General features: G+C 36.3%; 1 protein-coding gene across 1 annotated transcript in view; it reads right to left on the bottom strand.

Annotated features, from left to right (window-relative positions):
- LOC117316315 (nuclear receptor coactivator 3-like) overlaps positions 1 to 23,085 on the bottom strand; it is a 64,335-nt gene that overhangs the window by 19,712 nt on the left and 21,538 nt on the right. Inside the window, exons 3-12 of the mRNA XM_033870855.1 lie at positions 16,681 to 16,772; positions 15,144 to 15,233; positions 14,380 to 14,491; positions 13,855 to 13,935; positions 11,699 to 11,815; positions 10,701 to 10,830; positions 10,187 to 10,293; positions 8,652 to 9,548; positions 5,153 to 5,814; positions 4,169 to 4,309 (exon numbers count right to left, since the gene is read on the bottom strand). Of these exons, the coding sequence (XP_033726746.1) occupies positions 4,169 to 4,309; positions 5,153 to 5,814; positions 8,652 to 9,548; positions 10,187 to 10,293; positions 10,701 to 10,830; positions 11,699 to 11,815; positions 13,855 to 13,935; positions 14,380 to 14,491; positions 15,144 to 15,233; positions 16,681 to 16,772 (2,429 nt within the window). The remainder of the gene's footprint in view (positions 1 to 4,168; positions 4,310 to 5,152; positions 5,815 to 8,651; positions 9,549 to 10,186; positions 10,294 to 10,700; positions 10,831 to 11,698; positions 11,816 to 13,854; positions 13,936 to 14,379; positions 14,492 to 15,143; positions 15,234 to 16,680; positions 16,773 to 23,085) is intronic.

The raw sequence follows: 23,085 nt of genomic DNA, 5'->3' as shown, positions 1-23,085 counted from the left end.
ATGTATAGAATAACACACCAATAGTCGTACACATTACAGCATAATACTCTATGAAAATTATACGTATATAAGAATATACATGTATATATTGCGCTCACATTATTTCTCTTCAAATCCGTCTATATTATTCTATAATTAAACATTAAGAAACAATAAACAGTTCAGGAAAATTTGATCGATCGCCACTGAAGCATGGTACGTGTTTATCGGCTGCATGAAGTTGCCACAAAGTTTTGCACAGAATAAAATAATCCCGCATCTTATTGTTATCATTGCATCGGTGCATACAGAATTCATTGATAAATAAATAAAACAATGTCAGACAAGTATCTTAAATGTGTATATTTTGGCATGATATGTAATTTATTGTTTACTTTTTCCTTCTATTTTTCGGCGGCCATGTGTATCAGTACAGTAAACAGAGCACATGATGTTATGGCTTGTAGACTTAAACGTGTCCATTTTAATCTAATTTATTTACATATTACATATTATTATTCACCTGTGCACCTGTCTAAACAAAGGGATGATCTTCGACTGACAGTCAGAAACTAACAATAGGCTCTGGTGACACCGTTACGGCTGATTGGTTACACTCGGTCAATCAAGCCGATGTCACCAATTCCATGTTTGACACAAAAATAGAACTTTTGGTTTAGTTTAGAAGGGAGGGACCAAAAAATATATTCGACACAACTGCAGTATTCGATTCAACAGTGTTAGAATCATCCATGTTTAATTTACCAAGATAAAGAAGGGAAAAAATTGGGGCCGAACGAAACAATCAACTCATTCGATGTAAGCGATTCAAGCGTGTTTAACACATGTGAGTTTTACTTATTTACCTTTTACACTAGGTGAGGGGGCTTATCTGAGGATAAATACGTACATAGGGGAGAGGGGGCTTATCTGAGGATAAATACATACATAGGGGAGGGGCTTATCTGAGGATAAATACGTATATAGGGGAGGGGGCTTATCTGAGGATAAATACATAGATAGGGAGAGGGGGCTTATCTGAGGATAAATACGTACATAGGGCAGGGGGCTTATCTGAGGATAAATACGTATATAGGGGAGGGGGCTCATCTGAGGATAAATACATAGATAGGGGAGGGGGGCTTATCTTAGGATAAATACGTACAAAGGGGAGGGGCTTATCTGAGGATAAATACGTATATAGGGGAGGGGGCTTATCTGAGGATAAATACGTATATAGGGAGAGGGGGCTTATCTGAGGATAAATACGTATATAGGGAGGGGGTTTATCTGAGGATAAATACGTACATAGGGAGAGGGGGCTTATCTGAGGATAAATACATAGATAGGGGAGGGGGCTTATCTGAGGATAAATACATAGATAGGGAGAGGGGGCTTATCTGAGGATAAATACATAAAAAGGGGAGGGGGCTTATCTGAGGATAAATACATAGATAGGGAGAGGGGGCTTATCTGAGGATAAATACGTACATGTAGGGAGGGGGCTTATCTGAGGATAAATACATAGATAGGGAGAGGGGGCTTATCTGAGGATAAATACATAGATAGGGGAGGGGGCTTATCTGAGGATAAATACGTACATAGGGGAGGGGGCTTATCTGAGGATAAATACATAGATAGGGGAGGGGCTTATCTGAGGATAAATACGTACATAGGGGAGGGGGCTTATCTGAGGATAAATATGTACATAGGGGAGGGGGCTTATCTGAGGATAAATACATACATAGGGGAGGGGGCTTATCTGAGGATAAATATGTACATAGGGGAGGGGCTTATCTGAGGATAAATACGTACATAGGGGAGGGGACTTATCTAAGGATAAATACATAGATAGGGGAGGGGGCTTATCTGAGGATAAATACGTACATAGGGGAGGGGGCTTATCTGAGGATAAATATGTACATAGGGGAGGGGCTTATCTGAGGATAAATACGTACATAGGGGAGGGGACTTATCTGAGGATAAATACATAGATAGGGGAGGGGGCTTATCTGAGGATAAATACGTACAAAGGGGAGGGGCTTATCTGAGGATAAATACATAGATAGGGGAGGGGACTTATCTGAGGATAAATACATAGATAGGGGAGGGGGCTTATCTGAGGATAAATACGTACATAGGGGAGGGGGCTTATCTGAGGATAAATACGTACATAGGAGAGGGGACTTATCTGAGGATAAATACATAGATAGGGGAGGGGGCTTATCTGAGGATAAATACGTACATAGGGGAGGGGGCTTATCTGAGGATAAATACGTATATAGGGGAGGGGGCTTATCTGAGGATAAATACGTACATGTAGGGAGGGGGGTTATTTGAGGATAAAAACATATATAGGGGAGGGGGCTTATCTGAGGATAAATATGTACATAGGGGAGGGGGCTCATCTGAGGATAAATACGTATATAGGGGAGGGGGCTTATCTGAGGATAAATACGTACATGTAGGGAGGGGGGTTATTTGAGGATAAAAACATATATAGGGGAGGGGGCTTATCTGAGGATAAATACGTATACAGGGGAGGGGGCTTATCTGAGGATAAATACGTACATAGGGGAGGGGCTTATCTGAGGATAAATATGTACATAGGGGAGGGGGCTTATCTGAGGATAAATACATAGATAGGGGAGGGGGCTTATCTGAGGATAAATACATAGATAGGGGAGGGGGCTTATCTGAGGATAAATATGTACATAGGGGAGGGGGCTTATCTGAGGATAAATACGTACATAGGGGGAGGCTTATCTGAGGATAAATATGTACTTAACTATTACACTAGGGGAGGGGGTAATTGAGGATAAATATGTACATAGGGGAGGGGCTTATCTGAGGATAAATATGTATATAGGGAGAGGGGGCTTATCTGAGGATAAATACGTACATAGGGGAGGGGGCTTATCTGAGGATAAATACGTACATAGGGGAGGGGCTTATCTGAGGATATATACGTATATAGGGAGAGGGGGCTTATCTGAGGATAAATACGTACATAGGGGAGGGGGCTTATCTGAGGATAAATATGTACATAGGGGAGGGGGTTTACCTGAGGATAAATATGTACATAGGGGAGGGGGCTTATCTGAGGATAAATATGTACTTAACCTTTACACTAGGGGAGGGGGTAATTGAGGATAAATACAGTTACTTAATGATCATAGCCATCATCATCTCATATATATCTGATATGTAGTCTCTACATAAACGTATCAAGGGTGGGCTTATTTCTGACATAGCAGTGGTTAGCATTTCTACAAAACTTCAACAGATAACAATTCAAATTAATCAAAAAGTATGGTATGGAGAAATTTTTAGCTGCTCTCCAAAACATAATGTAGAATTTCTCCAATACTTCCCAGTGTGAACCTGTGGTTGCCACTGATGGTCTCGATCGCTCTCATGTGGGGTATTGAAACACAGCTGGCGTGCGCTATGACGCCAATCACAATAGGGTAACATCCTTCTATGTAGAGTAACCACATCAAAAATTGATGTCATCATAAATAGATATTCAGGCGCGATAAAAACGTGAAACAACACTTAACAATTTGTTGCTTTTTTAAGTATATGAAAAAAAAAATCAAATATGGGCCTTTACCGTGGATATGGATTTCTCCCATACTTTACAGGGTTATCTGGCTAGGGAAAAGATAAATCGATCTTACACAGGGGTGGGTAAAGACAGCTGGCACATGCTATATGACGCTGCTCATAGTAACGTCATCATTTTACGTTGAGTAACCAAGTTATAAATGATGACATCATAAATTTTGATGCACATTCATAGGAGCACTGAAGATGGCGCGATGAAAAAACTTTCATAAAATCTTTGGTTTGGTTGCAAGTATGTGAGAAAAATAATCAATCATGGGTCTACAAGGATATTTCAACCCTCGTGTATGAGTTTGGCTGGCCAGCACTCGGCAAGCCTCGCACTGACTGGCCATACTCTTACACTCGGGTTGAGATATACCTGTCCACGGAACAGACCTATAACAGATTCTATCTCAACCCCCAGAGTAAGAGTTTGCCTATAGCTAGCCACTCCGTAAGCCTCATGCTGACCAGCCAAACTTTTACACTTGGGTTGAGATATCCCCCTCTATGGTAATTAATCTTGTTATCAAATGACCCAGATTTAACCATAATTGTGTGGTCATCACACACTTACTGCTGGTGCTGATGTACATGTCATTTCTTCTTCACTAAGTAATATCTGTAAAAGTTCTCCGGACAGTTTCCTCTGCTTTCCCTTTGCTTCTTCTTTTTTCTTCGCTTGTAGAAGAGCATTTTCTTCTGTACTGAGGAGTTGCTGAAGAATAAAACACAAAATGGCGATTTGTTGCATACATACTATCCCAATAGCCTTTGGAAGTATAGAAAGCAAAAAGCACAACACAAATGTTTAGAAATGCAGTCAAAGTTTGTAGGAGAAATCCATTTTTAAAATTACCTAGAGCTAACATAGGTAAGCAATGGCAACAAGCTCGGGATGCTGTGTTTCTTTGTATGTCAATTTCACCCCAACGACAGACTTCACTGACAGGACACCACACATAGCAAAATCATCACATGAAGTATAGAAAATGTTCGCACATACTGCATGTATATCTACTGTCGCCTAATGACGTTATACAATGCTTGCTTACATCATGGAAAAATTACAATGAGGTCATATGATAAAACAATTCAATATTGTTACTACCTCAAAATGCATGCCAGCAGTGTTTTATAAGTTTGTGTGAGGTAAAATGATCACTTCCCTATTATACCTACAGAACCTGTGAAATACTGAAGGGAAGGGAAAGACAGGTATCATATTAATGAACTGTTGACATTGTTATTGCATATGGAATCCCCCCTCTTAACTTTTGGATTTTTGGTTTTAGGCAGATGAATTATGTTTTTTCTCATTAGATTTTGTTTATTTTCAAGTATGTGAGAAAAATAATCAAACATGGATCTGTTCCATGGACAGAGATTCTCAACCCTCATGTAAAAGTTTGGCTGCCGAGAAGACTTGTGCTGACCATTTAATCAGACATTGGAGCCTGTCAACAGAACAGACATTGGTACAATGCTATTAGTGTATATGAGTAAATTCCTAGTTTTGAATTGTTTTATATAGCTCAGTCTCCATCTTATAGAAGCTTACCTTCAGTAACACATTGGTTGGCTTTTTCGGCTCCGCTTCGTTTTTCTCCATCTCTCCACAACTATCCTGTGTACCTGCCTCATTGCTTCCCTTATTCTCAGCATCCTGCTCAACATCATCTTCCTGACTGAGCAGCTGTTTGAGGATGAAGTTGCTTTGGTCTGACTTTGATTTTGACCTCACCTCACCTTCGTCGTTCTGTGTGGTGCTCTGTGGTTTATCCGACGGACTTTGCCCTGGCCCAGGCTGTGGACTCTGATTCACACTATCCGCTGGAGATTTCACAACAGAACTGTCCTGCATTTTACTATCTCTCATGCCCGAGGCATTACTGTCCACAGAGGAACTCCGACTGAATAAATCATAGTCAGAACACGATGATGTTTGAGTCAGTAACATACACAGTTTGCCCACTCGGGCATTTGATGGGGTAGTTCTCTTTTCTAAAACCTGGTTTTCAGACCCAGGAAAATTGAATTCGCCTCCGGACAGACGAGGGGAGGGGGTTACATGGTTTGAGCCAATCAAATTTGATTGCTGTGTGTCCATGGACTGAAGTGCTTGTAACGGTGTAGCTGATTGGCTTGTGGTGAGACCGCCAATGTTGCTGACTTGTGGCGGGTGCATTCTCACCCACGATTGGATCCCCTGGTTGCCAGAAACTTTGAAATAAAAAAATAAAAATGTCAGAAAGTTCTACAGCATCACTGTAGAGGTACTTTGGCGCACTCAAACTTTTACATATAACCAAATTTAAACAGATTAGCAGTATTAACATTTAGCAGAGAAATATTGTCTATCTGTCCTAACACAGACCAGAACAGATTCCAGTGTATGGAGAAAGAAATATCCTTGAGGTCACAATCAGACTTGGGAAAAAAATGAATTGAGATAATTATGATAACAAAACATTTTTCATTTTGAATAAATCAGTGAAAAAAAAAAAATTACAGAAAGAAATATTGTTTTCAGGGTCATTTTCAATCTAGGACTCATAAATGTTCCCAATAACAGGCTAACAGTCATTTGGCTAACCTCAGGTGATTCCGGCACCCTTCATCAGTTTGATGTAGGTACGGAATCTGCTGAGATTTGATGAGTGGCCAATAGCATCACTGTATGATAACTTTCTATAGTGTCCTTCTATAAATAGTAATATGACCTATACTATAAATAGTAATGTGACCTATACTATAAATAGCAATGTGACCTATACTATAAATAATTATGTGACCTATACTATAAATAGCAATGTGACCTATACTATAAATAGCAATGTGACCAATACTATAAATAGTAATGTGACCTAAACTATAAATAGTAATGTGACCTAAACTATAAATAGTAATGTGACCTATACTATAAATAGCAATGTGACCTATACTATAAATAGCAATGTGACCTATACTATAAATAGCAATGTGACCTATACTATAAATAGCAATGTGACCAATACTATAAATAGCAATGTGACCTATACTATAAATAGTAATGTGACCTATACTATAAATAGCAATGTGACCTATACTATAAATAGCAATGTGACCTATACTATAAATAGTAATGTGACCTATACTATAAATAGTAATGTGACCTATACTATAAATAGTAATGTGACCTATACTATAAATAGTAATGTGACCTATACTATAAATAGCAATGTGACCTATACTATAAATAGTTATGAGACCTATATATAAACCTGTCTTAGGTATTCTCATATCTGACATTGTATAAAATTTTAAATAAAAATACCAGAATAAAAAAACAAAACAAATACTCACTATGTCCCCCTTAAAAATAGTGAAGACAAATTAGGAGGGAAGCAGGTACAAAAACAACTTTTAATTTTGATTTAACTGACAATTTCAAGCAGATTTGACTTATTGAATATTGATTATTGAACCATTTCCACAATTTTGAATCATTTACACCTATGAATGCTTCCAATCAAATATGAGTGATATGCAGTGCTTAGTTCTGCCAATTCATCCCCCTAATTCGCCCTACCCATCAGCTCCCTTGGGTGTCAGTCCCACCATTTGTACAATATTGAATCCTCACCATCGTATGGATGTTTCTAGTCATATTCAGTTAGATTCTAAACAGTGGTTAAGAAGAAATCAAAGGGCCAAAGGCCCTGAGAAATGTCAGGGTCTGAGGTCATAAATTAAGAAATTTAAAATAGGATTTTATAGTCAGACAGCTACATTTGTATCAGATGAAAAGTCTTAATCTGGTTATTCCTATTCTATATATATTCAAGAAAACATGTATAACATTTATCTGCTGAAAACTTTCCAAGAGCCGAGTATAGTTCTTTCCTTGACCTTTTCCATTCATGTTTGTGGAAGATTATTGATATACTTCTGAATCAGTAAAGCTGTTAGTAAACTTTGAAAAAAATCAACTGAAGGACAAATCGGTCTATTAACAGTTACATGTACAACATGAAGATATAAAATCCAGTTTTTTTATACATATTATAAGATGTTATTTAGGCCTAGCAAACATCTATTTTATGACCCCTAGTAACATCGAAAATACAAATATTTTATCTCCGATAGAAAACTGGACGCGCTGTCGGTCACGCTGTCCGATGAGACAAATATAGGCCTACAGTTTTGACAAACAAGACGCCAGTACATCAGTCACGGATCATAATCAGTTAGATTCTTTTCAAATAAACAAATAATAATCTTACTTAATAAAATCCTTTTGAGAAAAACCACAATGCTGTTTGTTACAACTTGCCTTCAATTCCTGTTGATATTTCTTGCGTATTCTAGTGACATACAAATAAATATGAAACTGCGAACGGTCGCTGGTTTAGTTACATTAGACATAACCGCCATTTTGGCTGATGATCACGTGATTAGTCACGTGACAGCTGAAGTTATCCCTGTTTCGCTGCAGAACTATTTATAGATTTGTAAACATTTGACTACGTAAACACGGTTGGTTTTAAGCTTATATGAAATGTTCCTGCATATGAACTCAGGATGAACATATGAGTCTAAGACATTTGGATAGTTTCTCTGTGGACGCATGTAAATTTCCACGACGATTAAACTGATTTTTTTTACTTTAGTTTTCAGGGCAGGATTGAGACAGAACTACGTAATCCTACTCCAACAAAATTGCACATACTGATGAGGAAAATGTTTATATTTATAATCTAAAATAGTCTAGAACACCAAACATTCATATTGCATTTTAAATAATTGCAGTAAACTCAAGAACCATCAGTTAAATTGTGTCGATAATTGCTGTTAAAATAAGAACTATATTGGGCTGCGGATATAGATCGTTTGTATTACAGAAAAGAGAAGATATTAGCCGGAAACAAAAGTGTGACTAACAAAATTTACCCACCACGACTATAACGGCAGGTGCAAAAGGCAACCTGACCTTAAAAAGTTGTTTAATAAGTTGTTGATGTATCGACTGATGGCAGATGTCATTTTATGTCCTTTGGACCATGTGACCTAAAACCTACCAGGAGGTGGCCCTGATGATATAGGTGGGGTCCGCTGATGTGGATATGGCACTCCAATATTCCCACTTCCCGCGGGAGACATACGACTCAAAGATCCAGAACTACTTCCTGGACTACGCTGATTAGAATATCCCATCATGCCTATGTTACGTTGATTCAGCATAGGAAATGGCATGTTTTTCGAATTTGAGCTAGGAGAGAAACCTGGACTTTTCTGTCCTCCGGTTTCAAAAGAGTTACTTCTCTGGAAGTTCATGGCAGCTTGAAGCTGTCGTTTGTCGGCCATTGAGACCTGTTGGGGAAGAGAAGCCATGGTAGGTCTCTGTTGTAACTGTTGTGCCATGACAGATGATTTCACTGATCCAATGTTATTGTTCCATGAATTCATATTAACACTTGGCGACACAGGTGTCCGAGAGTTCCCACTGGACATAACAAAGTTCCCGTTGCCATTATTATTTCCTCCCACAGAATTATTCTCGGAAATCTCGGATGCAAACGTATCCCAATTGTTGGAGGAGGTGAAAAGGTCCAGAGCCTCATCCTCCTGAGGGGGTATAACTCCACTGGAGCTCATCCCCTGCGACATAAACGAGGGGTTTAATGTGCCAAGCATCATGGACAAAGAGTTCTGATTTACAGGGCTGTTTGGATTTCGCTGGCCGGTCAACAGTGGTGACTGACCAATGATAGACTTCATAAGACTGGACGATGCCGAGCCCTTTAGTTCATTATCTGAATCACACTGACGAATGATGGAATGGGTTGACATAACAAAGTCAGGGTCACCATTGTTCTGGTTTGTGAACAGTGTACTCTTAGTTTGAACAAACACATACCGACTGCCTTCTAACTTAAAGCGATATACACTACTTGTGTTGGATCTCGATTTCAGCACTGCAGAAATAGAAAAAAGAGGACATATGTCAGTTTTACAGTTGAAAGGTAAAATTATTAAACGCATAAAAAATTATCAATATATATATATCAATTCCATACAGAAAGATATCTAGTTGTTGAAAAAATAGGAAAAGATAGAGAAATTGATGAAAATACCTCACTGAAAAAGGTATTTTTTGAAATATTTCTGTTTTTGAAGGTATATGCTGTACTGCCTCCTTTACTTATACATATAGCTTTTTAATAGTTTGTCTTATTTATTTCTTAAAACAAAAAGGCAGAAGTTGAAATGATTTAAAGTAGAACAGGCAGACAATAAGTCATCAGTTACAATCAAAAAGGCTTTCAGATGAAGTTAATGGATTACATAATTAGGAGAACATGTGTTACAATTCCCTAACTTACCTAAAGAATTTGCATATTAATGAAATTATGTTAACAATTGACATATTCATTATTATAAGTAGGTTATAAAATTTATTTGATCTAAAACACAGGAATATATTAATATACAGAGGATGGATTGACAAAATACTATTGACCATCAGATCAATCTATATTAAAAGATAATTTAATTGATTATGAGCGATCATTGTCCAATTACTAGTGTTAGTTCCAGCAGCAGATGTACTTGCCTTCCTGTATGTGTTTCGATAAAATCTGTACGTCATTGAGATGGCAGAAATCCTGAAGATTCTGTCCAATGAAGTTCGGGCAACTATAAAGTCCTGGAGCTACGCCACTGAAACAACCAAACCAGCTTAATTTTATTTATCTGTTGAATCATAAATCAAGTTACAGTCGAGTTTTGTATGACTGATTTTGTTTTTGTATGACAGATCAATAGGACATCAATACATCAAACTGCAGTCACATTCCAAGGAATTTGCACGAGTCAGAGTGAGTATTGGAAATCATGTTCAAAGTCACAAACGATCATAATAATTTCTCAAAATGTAGTTTTATAAGCAATGGGATAAAAATTATATGAAATTTGTTTTCATTTCATATGAGATTTTATGAAACTCATCTAGAACTTTTAATTTTTGCTCGCCAACCAAGGGTCACAAAAGAGAACATTTGAAGACATGTTTTTTTTTCAAAATCTTATACAATATAAAAACTCATTTTAATTGACAGATACAGTACCTTGTATCATGAGCTATAATTTTTCCGTTTAAATCCTGTTTCGTAGTAAATTGTTCAATGCCCAGCATTGTATTTGTCTTCTCTGCTAAAGAAAGTCGTCGTGCAATACACACTAGACAAGACTGGCCTTCTGTAATGGTAAATTTAGATCATTACTTTTTACATCAGAAGATATACTTAAGAAATATGATTCAACATAGTTCATAAAGACATTGAGTCATAAGATTCAAAGACTTTTCCTCAACTTTTCATTAAATTCAAGGATTTTTCAAAGATTTTTTTCAGGGACAAGATTGATTTCTGTAAAAAAAATAAGAGTTATGTAACATAGAACAAACAAGATGGGCAAATGTCAGCCATTTTGTTTCTCTACTCAATCTCAAATGAAATATTCATAACATGGAACTGATGGGAACCTGCATACCAACTCTACGAAATTCTTTTACAACACTTTTCAGGAAATAGGTGATAACAGAATTTGACTGTCAAAATTAAGATGGCTGCCTGTAAGCCATTTCGTTTTCTAGATCAAACTCAAATCAAATGGGCACACCTAAGGGACAAAGGGGAATACTTTAAATATCCTTCCACTGCTTCTCAAGAAACAGCAATAGCAAACCTCTACTGTCAAAAGCAAAGACTGCTGCATGTCAGCCATGATTTATAGTTCTGAGTTCTGATCAAACTTAAAATTGAATGGGCACAACTAGGGACCAATTGTATAGATACTGAAGGGGATGATGTTGAAAAATAAAACAAAATGTCCACCAAAATTCAAATCCTTCAATATGAGGCTCGACATATCAATCAGCCCTTGTGTGGCGATTTGAATATCCCACCTTCTGATGACGACGGTGGGCTTAAAATTTAAACATGAAATAAAATAAACAATAAAGTAATGTATATAGAGAGAAAACCTGTCTAATCTGACAACTGATGCAGCACAACATGTTGGTCTAATTATCAAGATTTTCAGAATATATATCTTAGTTAAATACCTGTGCTCTCCGAGGCATCAGAAAATTTTTCCCCGGGCTGCAATATGGCAGAAATTTGCATATTCTCATATTGAGACACATAGGTTTGCTTGACCTCCACATCATCATTTTCTTCACCTGACAAAACGAAAAAATGATATGGTTGAGTGAACAGAATAAATTTTGGCTTAGTGCATTGTAAAGATAATCCTTGACTTGTACATCAATTAAAATTGATTCAGAGAAGATTTTTAACAGCCAGAATTATCCTGACTTTTTCTCATAATGTTAACAATTTTGATATGTACTGCCTGGTTACACTTATTAAAATTTGATAGTTGACATTTGTATAGAGCTCTTTTTAATGTAGTCTATTAAATGTTCATGCAGCCATATATATATCCCTCACATGTTCTAGTCACTTTTACTCTACAGTGAATTTGTCAGTGTAAGTTAAGGTGTATCTAACAGAGCGCAGGATTAATTAGATTTAAATCACTGCCTCCACTAGGGATCGAACCCGGAACCTCTGGCTTACTAGTCTTACACTCAACCGATCCCTCCAGGAAAGAACTCGTACATACTCCCCCTCCAGGAAAGAAACTCAAGTTTTCCAGGGGTAACAGCGATGCGTTCGCAAGCAGTGATGAGTATCATTCCTGAGTCCCTACATGGGCGCCAATGTAGCAAAGCGCATGCTTTATTAAATTTAAATCACTGCCTTTGCTGGGGATCGAACCCGGGACCTCTGGCATACTAGTCTTATGCTCAACCGATCGAGCTAAAGGAAGATCTCTCTAGCCAGGCAGTATATTGCGGCTAGTATTTACCAGGGTTACATGTATTTTTATGTTAGATCAATTTACTTGTTTTAATATATAAGCTCAATGAAAGATCAGATATATTTGCTTGTAGGAATTTAGAAATTTAACAAATTTTCCTGTTTAAAAGTTCAATGTTACAAAATTTCAGATAAGATTTGTTAATAATTTTTGTTGTAAGATCTATTTAAACTCAAATGTCATCTGCAAGCCGAATGAAGGCCGAGATGTACATCTTTGTAAGCTCAGATGTACTAAATTATAAGCTCAATGTAAGCTCAGATATATTTGTTTGCAAGCTCAAGATATACTGATTTGTAACCCCAATGTAAGCCGAGATGCTCATGAGCTCAGATATTTTTAAGCTAAAACTTTAAAAGTGATCATTAACTCAGATGTATGTACACTCAGATGTACCTTATACATCCCAGTATAACCTGGCCATGTTTGTATGTAGACTCAGATGTATCTTATACATCCCAGTATAACCTGGCCATGTTTGTATGTAGACTCAGATGTACCTTATACATCCCAGTATAACCTGGCCATGTTTGTATGTACACTCAGATGTACCTTATACATCCCAGTATAACCTGGCCATGTTTGTATGTACACTCAGATGTACCTTATACATCCCAGTATAACCTGGCCATGTTTGTATGTAGACTCAGATGTACCTTATACATCCCAGTATAACCTGGCCATGTTTGTATGTAGACTCAGATGTACCTTATAAATCCCAGTATAACCTGGCCATGTTTGTATGTACACTCAGATGTACCTTATACATCCCAGTATAACCTGGCCATGTTTGTATGTAGACTGAGATGTACCTTATAAATCCCAGTATAACCTGGCCATGTTTGTATGTAGACGGAGAAGTACCTTATAAATCCCAGTATAACCTGGCCATGTTTGTATGTACACTCAGATGTACCTTATACATCCCAGTATAACCTGGCCATGTTTGTATGTAGACGGAGAAGTACCTTATAAATCCCAGTATAACCTGGCCATGTTTGTATGTAGACTCAGATGTACCTTATACATCCCAGTATAACCTGGCCATGTTTGTATGTAGACTCAGATGTACCTTATAAATCCCAGTATAACCTGGCCATGTTTGTATGTAGACTGAGATGTACCTTATAAATCCCAGTATAACCTGGCCATGTTTGTATGTACACTCAGATGTACCTTATACATCCCAGTATAACCTGGCCATGTTTGTATGTAGACTCAGATGTATCTTATAAATCCCAGTATAACCTGGCCATGTTTGTATGTAGACTCAGATGTATCTTATAAATCCCAGTTTAGCCTATGTTTGTAGTATCATCCTTATTGTGTACTTACTTGGGGGTTTTATCAGCATACGACAATTAAAAGTTCGGCCTTTGGCCGCGACGGCCTCCGTTGACCAAGGGATTACACTTGCTGCAAAATGTAAATAACATCATATTAACTTGCTGTAAAAATTCAAAAAGACCTATGATGTTTTTAATGTATTTTTGTTGGGGAAATACATGTACATGATTTGTTTTTAGCACACTCTGATCCAATAATTAGGCCAAAATGAATAATTTTTGGTAGAGTTATCTCCCTTTGAAAAATACTGGAATTTTTTTAAACAAAATTCTTACACACTTCACAATGTCACCAGTTATCACAAGTGGTTATTATTAACATATTTCAATGACTCCAGTGTGAATCAATCTCAGGACCTCTAACTTTCTAGTCTTAGGCTCAACTGATCAAGATAAAGAGAAGTTCTCTCTATCAGAGTGGTTTATTGCGAGGTTATAAAGATCTTCCAGAATGTCAAGGTAATTAAATTACACATCGTTAAGAGTTTATCCTGTCATCATGTTGTGTGCTTACCTAATGAAACTGGCAGTACTTTCCCCAAGGACATAGGAAGAAGACTGCTACTAAATTTGGCATGATCCCCTACATGTATAATGTTATAGACACTTTTTCCAACTAGGTCATCCTACAATGAAATGAATATATAACGTCACACGTATATACTTTGTGATGACATGGCTGTATATACAATGGTTTTTACATATAATTTGCAGAACAGGACACAAAGAGAGCTTGACAATTGTCAAAGACAACCATTTTTTTCGTTAATATTCACATCATTTTTTCTCATGCTTTAGAGGGTCTTTGTATTCGTTTCCATTACATATAAGATTTAAGAAATGAGCGAAAAGAATTTTTTTTTCATTGTACTAACTTTCTGGTGAGTTCATACATCATATAGGAAATGGATGGAAATATGATATTCTATTTCTCTGACATATCTCAGTAGCACTTTGGTAAACATTATTTTGTGAAAACATAATTTTGTAAGTCTAAACCTAAAATCTAAAATAGGGCTATTTTCATTTCCTCGCTGTGGTAACCTACAGCTTCTTTAAGAAGTATTATAAACACAGCAATGGCTGTTTCTGGCTTACAGCAGTCTTGAAACAACTAATATGCCATGTCTAACATCTGTTTCAATGAAGTCACTATTTTCAAATATTTTTTCCTTGTTCAATAGATCAGCCATGGCAAATACGTTAAAGCATTAAAATGTAAATATCGTATACAATTCTTGAGGAGTAGTTTTATACCAACTTTACCAGGTAACTTACCTCTACATATTTAAGATAACTGGACACATTTTCAGACACAAATTCAACTTTTCCTTGACCGTTTACAACAAACAGGAATCCATCAAGGGCCTAGAAATAAACAAAAGAGATGTTGGAAATATAAATAACATTTAATTAACAAAACAACAGGTGTGAGAAATATAAACAACATATAATTAACAAAACAAAAGGTGTGAGAAATATAAACAACATATAATTAACAAAACAACATATTACAGAAATAGAAGTGATGACATTTAATTAACAAAACAACAGGTGTTAGAAACATAAACACCATCTTACAGTTTTCCATGAACCTTTAAAAGTCAATTATATCTCACTTTAGTATTGTGGAACATATTGTGCCACATATATTACAGGCTATACAGAATATATTAATTTATATTCCACAAGTACTGCAGAATATACAATATATCAATTTATATTCCACAAATATTGCAGAATGCAGAACATATTCTGACATAAGAGTGAAATACATGTGAATTTGCAACAGAAAAACATTTCCATGGTTAATTAACATGACACACAATATATAGTACTGCAAAAACAAAAGGCCCTGTGGGATGGGCATGTTTCATCCACTCGATACAAATCTAGATTTCAAGAACTTCAAAGTATGTATGTTAAATTTATCTATGAAATATCTATCAGAGATGAGATATGTTGTTGTGCATGAGGACATTTTGTTGTGTACACAGACATTTTGTTGTTTAACCAGACATTTTGTAGTTTAACCAGACATTTTGTTGTTTACACAGACATTTTGTTGTTTAACCAGACATTTTGTTGTTTAACTAGACATTTTGTTGTGTACAGACATTTTGTAGTTTAACCAGACATTTTGTTGTTTACACAGACATTTTGTTGTGTACAGACATTTTGTAGTTTAACCAGACATTTTGTTGTTTACACAGACATTTTGTTGTTAAACTAGACATTTTGTTGTTAAACTAGACATTTTGTTGTTTAACCAGACATTTCTGTTGTTTAACCAGACATTTTGTTGTTTAACTAGACATTTTGTTGTGTACAGACATTTTGTTGTTTAACCAGACATTTTGTTGTTTAACTAGACATTTTGTTGTGTACAGACATTTTGTTGTTAAACTAGACATTTTGTTGTTTAACTAGACATTTTGTTGTTTAACCAGACATTTTGTTGTTTAACCAGAAATTTTGTTGTTTAACTAGACGTTTTGTTGTTTAACCAGACATTTTGTTGTTTAACTAGACATTTTGTTGTTTAACCAGACATTTTGTTGTTTAACTAGACATTTTGTTGTTTACACAGACATTTTATTGTTTACCAGACATTTTTTTGTTTAACTAGACATTTTGTTGTTTACACAGACATTTTAATGTTTAACCAGACATTTTGTTGTTTAACCAGACATTTTGTTGTTTAACTAGCATTTTGTTGTGTACAGACATTTTGTTGTTTTTTATATATTTTTTTATATAAGATAAATATACATAATATGGAAAACATCCCTCTAAGAGAAGAAGAAACACATACCTCTAAGAGAAGAGGCCCAATCACATTGTTGGCCAAAACGGTGGACTTGCTGGACGACACTTGACTTTGTTGTACTGCCTCTGATCCTGCTTCTGAAAAAAAAAATCACATTTGTTTTCTTCAAAACTAGCCAAATTAGAAGTGCTGTTCACCTAGAATTTTCCAGTATATGAATTGAATACGAAAATTTTCAGAATTCCATATGTAAGGGGTTATGGTATATCAAGTGGCAGTCATTTTACAGCATGAATACCAATAATATACAGCAATAAATAAAAAACAATACTCACAATTTTATATATAATAAATATGGTAAGACGATATATGTAACAGAATCAGGTGAAAACTGAAGTATTTTAGAAAATATGAAGATTTTTTTGTAAAATAAACATAACGAATGATAACTTTTCTAAACAGAGAAAGAAAAATCAAAAACTTTTCTAAACAGAGAAAAAAACAACTAAGTCCTCAATGAAGCTGTGACATATGAGGTCAGAATGACCCTATACACATGCAATTGATTGTTGTGCCCCTCCAGGTGAAGTCCAATTGAATGCCTTATGGACAGATTTATATATGGTCTACATGCATGGACAAATATTTACATACTGATTTTCAAATTCATTCTCAGTTTACTAAAATCTCAACTTTTTATTAAAGTTAGAATTTATCTATCTCTTTATTGGTATAGTCAGCAATATGTGACAAAACACATGGCTGGTTTTTGACACAGAAAATAAATTGTTAGTATTGTAGTACTGTTTCTTCATCCATAAACAACAAAACAAGATTCCCATGTTACCAAGATGGGTAATGTTTGAGACATGATTGAGAGGAATAGCATGGGGAATCATCCATTCATCTTGTGTGTGGGGCTGAGGTACATGTGGGCTGCAGTTAGTCCACACGTACCAGTCATTCTAGTCAATCGAAGAGGATTTTGTTGGAGACATCAGTAGTAGGATGAGCGAAGCCTTATCAGGCCTCCATGAGAGCACCAACAACATGATATGGAAGCTAGTGTTCGTTGTGTTCCGAACCATCACAGTAGAGATATTGATTTTTTACTGCTTTCCCTTGGCCAGTTATCCAATGTTTTCCTGGTCTCTGCCATTCTGCAGTATTCTGTCATGTAATCGTCCCTTGCTCAGATTTTTCTCGTGTTGTACAAAACGACTTGTCGTGTTCTTTCCTATTATGTCAGGAAATCTTGGTGACAAAGTTGTGCGAGATCCACGAGAATTGTCGCGTTCTGGGAAATCATTCCAATCAGTGATGTCCTCCCCCTAATATGGGTTGTCATGTTTGTTCAATTTATTTTAATCTCCAACACAACTTCAGGCAAAACTCAGCCATTTTTTATAGATAAATGTGTTAAACATTCTTTTCCAATTTATCAATTGGGTGTGTGAAATTCTCACAGGAAAAAACATACATCAATTACCCACTACGAAGGGATGGGGTTGTCTACAAACAATTAAATTGGAATGTCAAACTGACTAAAGTTGATTTATATTGACTAGAGAGATAAGAATATATACAGATAATTCATATATTAAGCCTCTGAGGAGAAGTACCCTATATATGCATTGATATAAGAATATCTTACTACCAAGCAGAAAATTTCACAGATGTACAAATGGTGCACAAGCTGGGCTCTGATATAATATTCCATATTTTCTGCCCCCCCCCCGAGCGCTGTCGCATACTGTACCAGCCAGACATTGACACAAGTGTAAATGTCAGTTATGTGCAGTGAAGGTTTCCTTCTGAATATTTCTATGGCCATGTTGCAGGAGAGATATGGATTCATGGTGTGTCCATAATATTGTGTAGCCAGAGAAACTCTCTAGCTGTTGCTACAGAAAATGCATTTGTACAGATGTGAAATTTTCTGGCTGGAGACTGGAATAGAAGAGTGGTTTACTGTTGCTATAGAGATAGACATTTCTGTTATAGAGACAGACAGATTCTGCAGATATATACACTGTACTACAGATATATACACTGTACTACAGATATATACACTGTGCTACAGATATATACACTGTGCTACAGATATATACACTGTTGCTACAGATATATACACTGTGCTACAGATATATACACTGTGCTACAGATATATACACTGTGCTATAGATCTATACATTGTGCTACAGATATATACACTGTGCTACAGATATATACACTGTTACTACAGATATATACACTGTGCTACAGATATATACATTGTGCTACAGATATATACATTGTGCTACAGATATATACACTGTTGCTACAGATATATACACTGTGCTACAGATATATACACTGTGCTACAGATATATACACTGTGCTACAGATATATACACTGTGCTACAGATATATACACTGTGCTACAGATATATACACTGTGCTATAAATCTATACATTGTGCTACAGATATATACACTGTGCTACAGATATATACGTACACTGTGCTACAGATATATACACTGTTGCTACAGATATATACACTGTGCTACAGATATATACACTGTGCTACAGATATATACACTGTGCTACAGATATATACACTGTTGCTACAGATATATACATTGTGCTACAGATATATACACTGTGCTACAGATATATACATTGTGCTACAGATATATACACTGTTGCTACAGATATATACACTGTGCTACAGATATATACATTGTGCTACAGATATATACACTGTGCTACAGATATATACATGTGCTACAGATATATACATTGTGCTACAGATATATACATTGTGCTACAGATATATACATTGTGCTACAGATATATACACTGTGCTACAGATATATACATTGTGCTACAGATATATACACTGTGCTACAGATATATACATTGTGCTACAGATATATACTGTGCTACAGATATATACACTGTGCTACAGATATATACATTGTGCTACAGATATATACACTGTTGCTACAGATATATACACTGTGCTACATATATATACACTGTGCTACAGATATATACACTGTACTACAGATATATACATTGTGCTACAGATATATACACTGTGCTACAGATATATACACTGTGCTACAGATATATACACTGTTACTACAGAAAGATATACTGTTGGTAGATAGACTGTTGCTTTACAGAGATAGAACAAGGGCGAACGCTCAACTAAAGGCCAAAAGTGAGGCATTGTCAAGGGAGACATTAGGAAGAAGAAAGTTGTTCAGAAGAAGAGAAAAGATAAGATTCCAAATTTAGTTGCCTCTTTCAATCAAGCAATGGGGGCAGCAGGTACAATTCTTATGCCCTACGGTACCTGCAGGGCTTACTACAGAGATATACACTGTTCCTAGAGATAGACAGTTACTACAGAGATATACACTGTTCCTAGAGATAGACAGTTACTACAGAGATATACACTGTTCCTAGAGATAGACAGTTACAACAGAGATATACACTATTCCTAGAGATAGACAATTACTACAGAGATATACACTGGTCCTAGAGATAGACAGTTACTACAGAGATATACACTGTTCCTAGAGATAGACAGTTACTACAGCGATATACACTGTTCCTAGAGATAGACAGTTACTACAGAGATATACACTGTTCCTAGAGATAGACAGTTACTACAGAGATATACACTGTTCCTAGAGATAGACAGTTACTACAGAGATATACACTGTTCCTAGAGATAGACAGTTACTACAGAGATATACACTGTTCCTAGAGATAGACAGTTACTACAGATATACACTATTCCTAGAGATAGACAGTATACGTAATTACTACAGAGATATACACTATTCCTAGAGATAGACAGTTACTACAGAGATATACACTGGTCCTAGAGATAGACAGTTGCTACAGAGATATACACTGTTCCTAGAGATAGACAGTTACTACAGAGATATACACTGTTCCTAGAGATAGACAGTTACTACAGAGATATACACTGTTCCTAGAGATAGACAGTATACGTAATTACTACAGAGATATACACTGTTCCTAGAGATAGACAGTTACTACAGAGATATACACTGTTCCTAGAGATAGACAGTTACTACAGAGATATACACTGTTCCTAGAGATAGACAGTTACTACAGAGATATACACTGTTCCTAGAGATAGACAGTTACTACAGATATACACTGTTCCTAGAGATAGACAGTTACTACAGAGATATACACTGTTCCTAGAGATAGACAGTTGCTACAGAGATATACACTGTTCCTAGAGATAGACATGTACAGTTGCTACAGAGATATACACTGTTCCTAGAGATAGACAGTTACAACAGATATACACTGTTCCTAGAGATAGACAGTTACTACAGAGATATACACTGTTCCTAGAGATAGACAGTTACTACAGAGATACACACTGTTCCTAGAGATAGACAGTTGCTACAGAGATATACACTGTTCCTAGAGATAGACAGTTGCTACAGAGATATACACTGTTCCTAGAGATAGACAGTTACAACAGAGATATACACTGTTCCTAGAGATAGATAGTTACTACAGAGATATACACTGGTCCTAGAGATAGACAGTTACAACAGAGATATACACTGTTCCTAGAGATAGACAGTTACTACAGAGATATACACTGTTCCTAGAGATAGACAGTTACTACAGAGATATACACTGTTCCTAGAGATAGACAGTTACTACAGAGATATACACTGTTCCTAGAGATAGACAGTTACTACAGAGATATACACTGGTCCTAGAGATAGACAGTTACTGCAGAGATATACACTGTTCCTAGAGATAGACAGTTACTACAGCGATATACACTGTTCCTAGAGATAGACAGTTACTACAGAGATATACACTGTTCCTAGAGATAGACAGTTACTACAGAGATATACACTGTTCCTAGAGATAGACAGTTACTACAGAGATATACACTGGTCCTAGAGATAGACAGTTACTACAGAGATATACACTGTTCCTAGAGATAGACAGTTACAACAGAGATATACACTGGTCCTAGAGATAGACATATACAGTTACTACAGAGATATACACTGTTCCTAGAGATAGACAGTTACAACAGAGATATACACTGTTCCTAGAGATAGACAGTTACTACAGAGATATACACTGTTCCTAGAGATAGACAGTTCTACAGAGATACACACTGTTCCTAGAGATAGACAGTTACTACAGAGATATACACTATTCCTAGAGATAGACAGTTACTACAGATATATACACTGTTCCTAGAGATAGACAGTTACAACAGAGATATACACTGTTCCTAGAGATAGACAGTTACTACAGAGATATACACTGTTCCTAGAGATACAGTTACTACAGAGATATACACTATTCCTAGAGATAGACAGTTTCTACAGAGATATACACTGTTCCTAGAGATAGACAGTTACTACAGAGATATACACTGTTCCTAGAGATAGACAGTTACTACAGAGATATACACTGTTCCTAGAGATAGACAGTTACTACAGAGATATACACTGGTCCTAGAGATAGATAGTTACTACAGAGATATACACTGTTCCTAGAGATAGACAGTTTCTACAGAGATATACACTGTTCCTAGAGATAGACAGTTACTACAGAGATATACACTGTTCCTAGAGATAGACAGTTACTACAGAGATATACACTGTTCCTAGAGATAGATAGTTACTACAGAGATATACACTGTTCCTAGAGATAGACAGTTTCTACAGAGATATACACTGTTCCTAGAGATAGACAGTTACTACAGAGATATACACTGTTCCTAGAGATAGACAGTTACTACAGAGATATACACTGTTCCTAGAGATAGATAGTTACTACAGAGATATACACTGTTCCTAGAGATAGACAGTTACTACAGAGATATACACTGTTCCTAGAGATAGACAGTTGCTACAGAGATATACACTGTTCCTAGAGATAGACAGTTACTACAGAGATATACACTGGTCCTAGAGATAGACAGTTACTACAGAGATATACACTGTTCCTAGAGATAGACAGTTACTACAGAGATATACACTGTTCCTAGAGATAGACAGTTACTACAGAGATATAAACTGTTCCTAGAGATAGACAGTTATAACAGAGATATACACTGTTCCTAGAGATAGACAGTTACTACAGAGATATACACTGTTCCTAGAGATAGACAGTTACTACAGAGATATACACTGTTCCTAGAGATAGACAGTTACTACAGAGATATACACTGTTCCTAGAGATAATACTCTTTCTGCAGAGATGTTGAATGTAGGCAGATTTTGTTGCATGGGATCCTAACACATTATGGACAACTATTTACAATATCCCCACACTGGTTTAGAGGTCTGTACAGTGTATACATGCCTGTGGTAACAGTGATAGAGATTACCCTATCATGTACTCTAACCATATGTAAGATGATGGAGTGATGAGTGA

The sequence above is a fragment of the Pecten maximus genome, chromosome 18, assembly GCF_902652985.1.
Source record: "Pecten maximus chromosome 18, xPecMax1.1, whole genome shotgun sequence".
Classification (NCBI taxonomy): Eukaryota; Metazoa; Mollusca; class Bivalvia; order Pectinida; family Pectinidae; genus Pecten; species Pecten maximus.
This window is presented reverse-complemented; position numbering and strand designations above follow the sequence as displayed.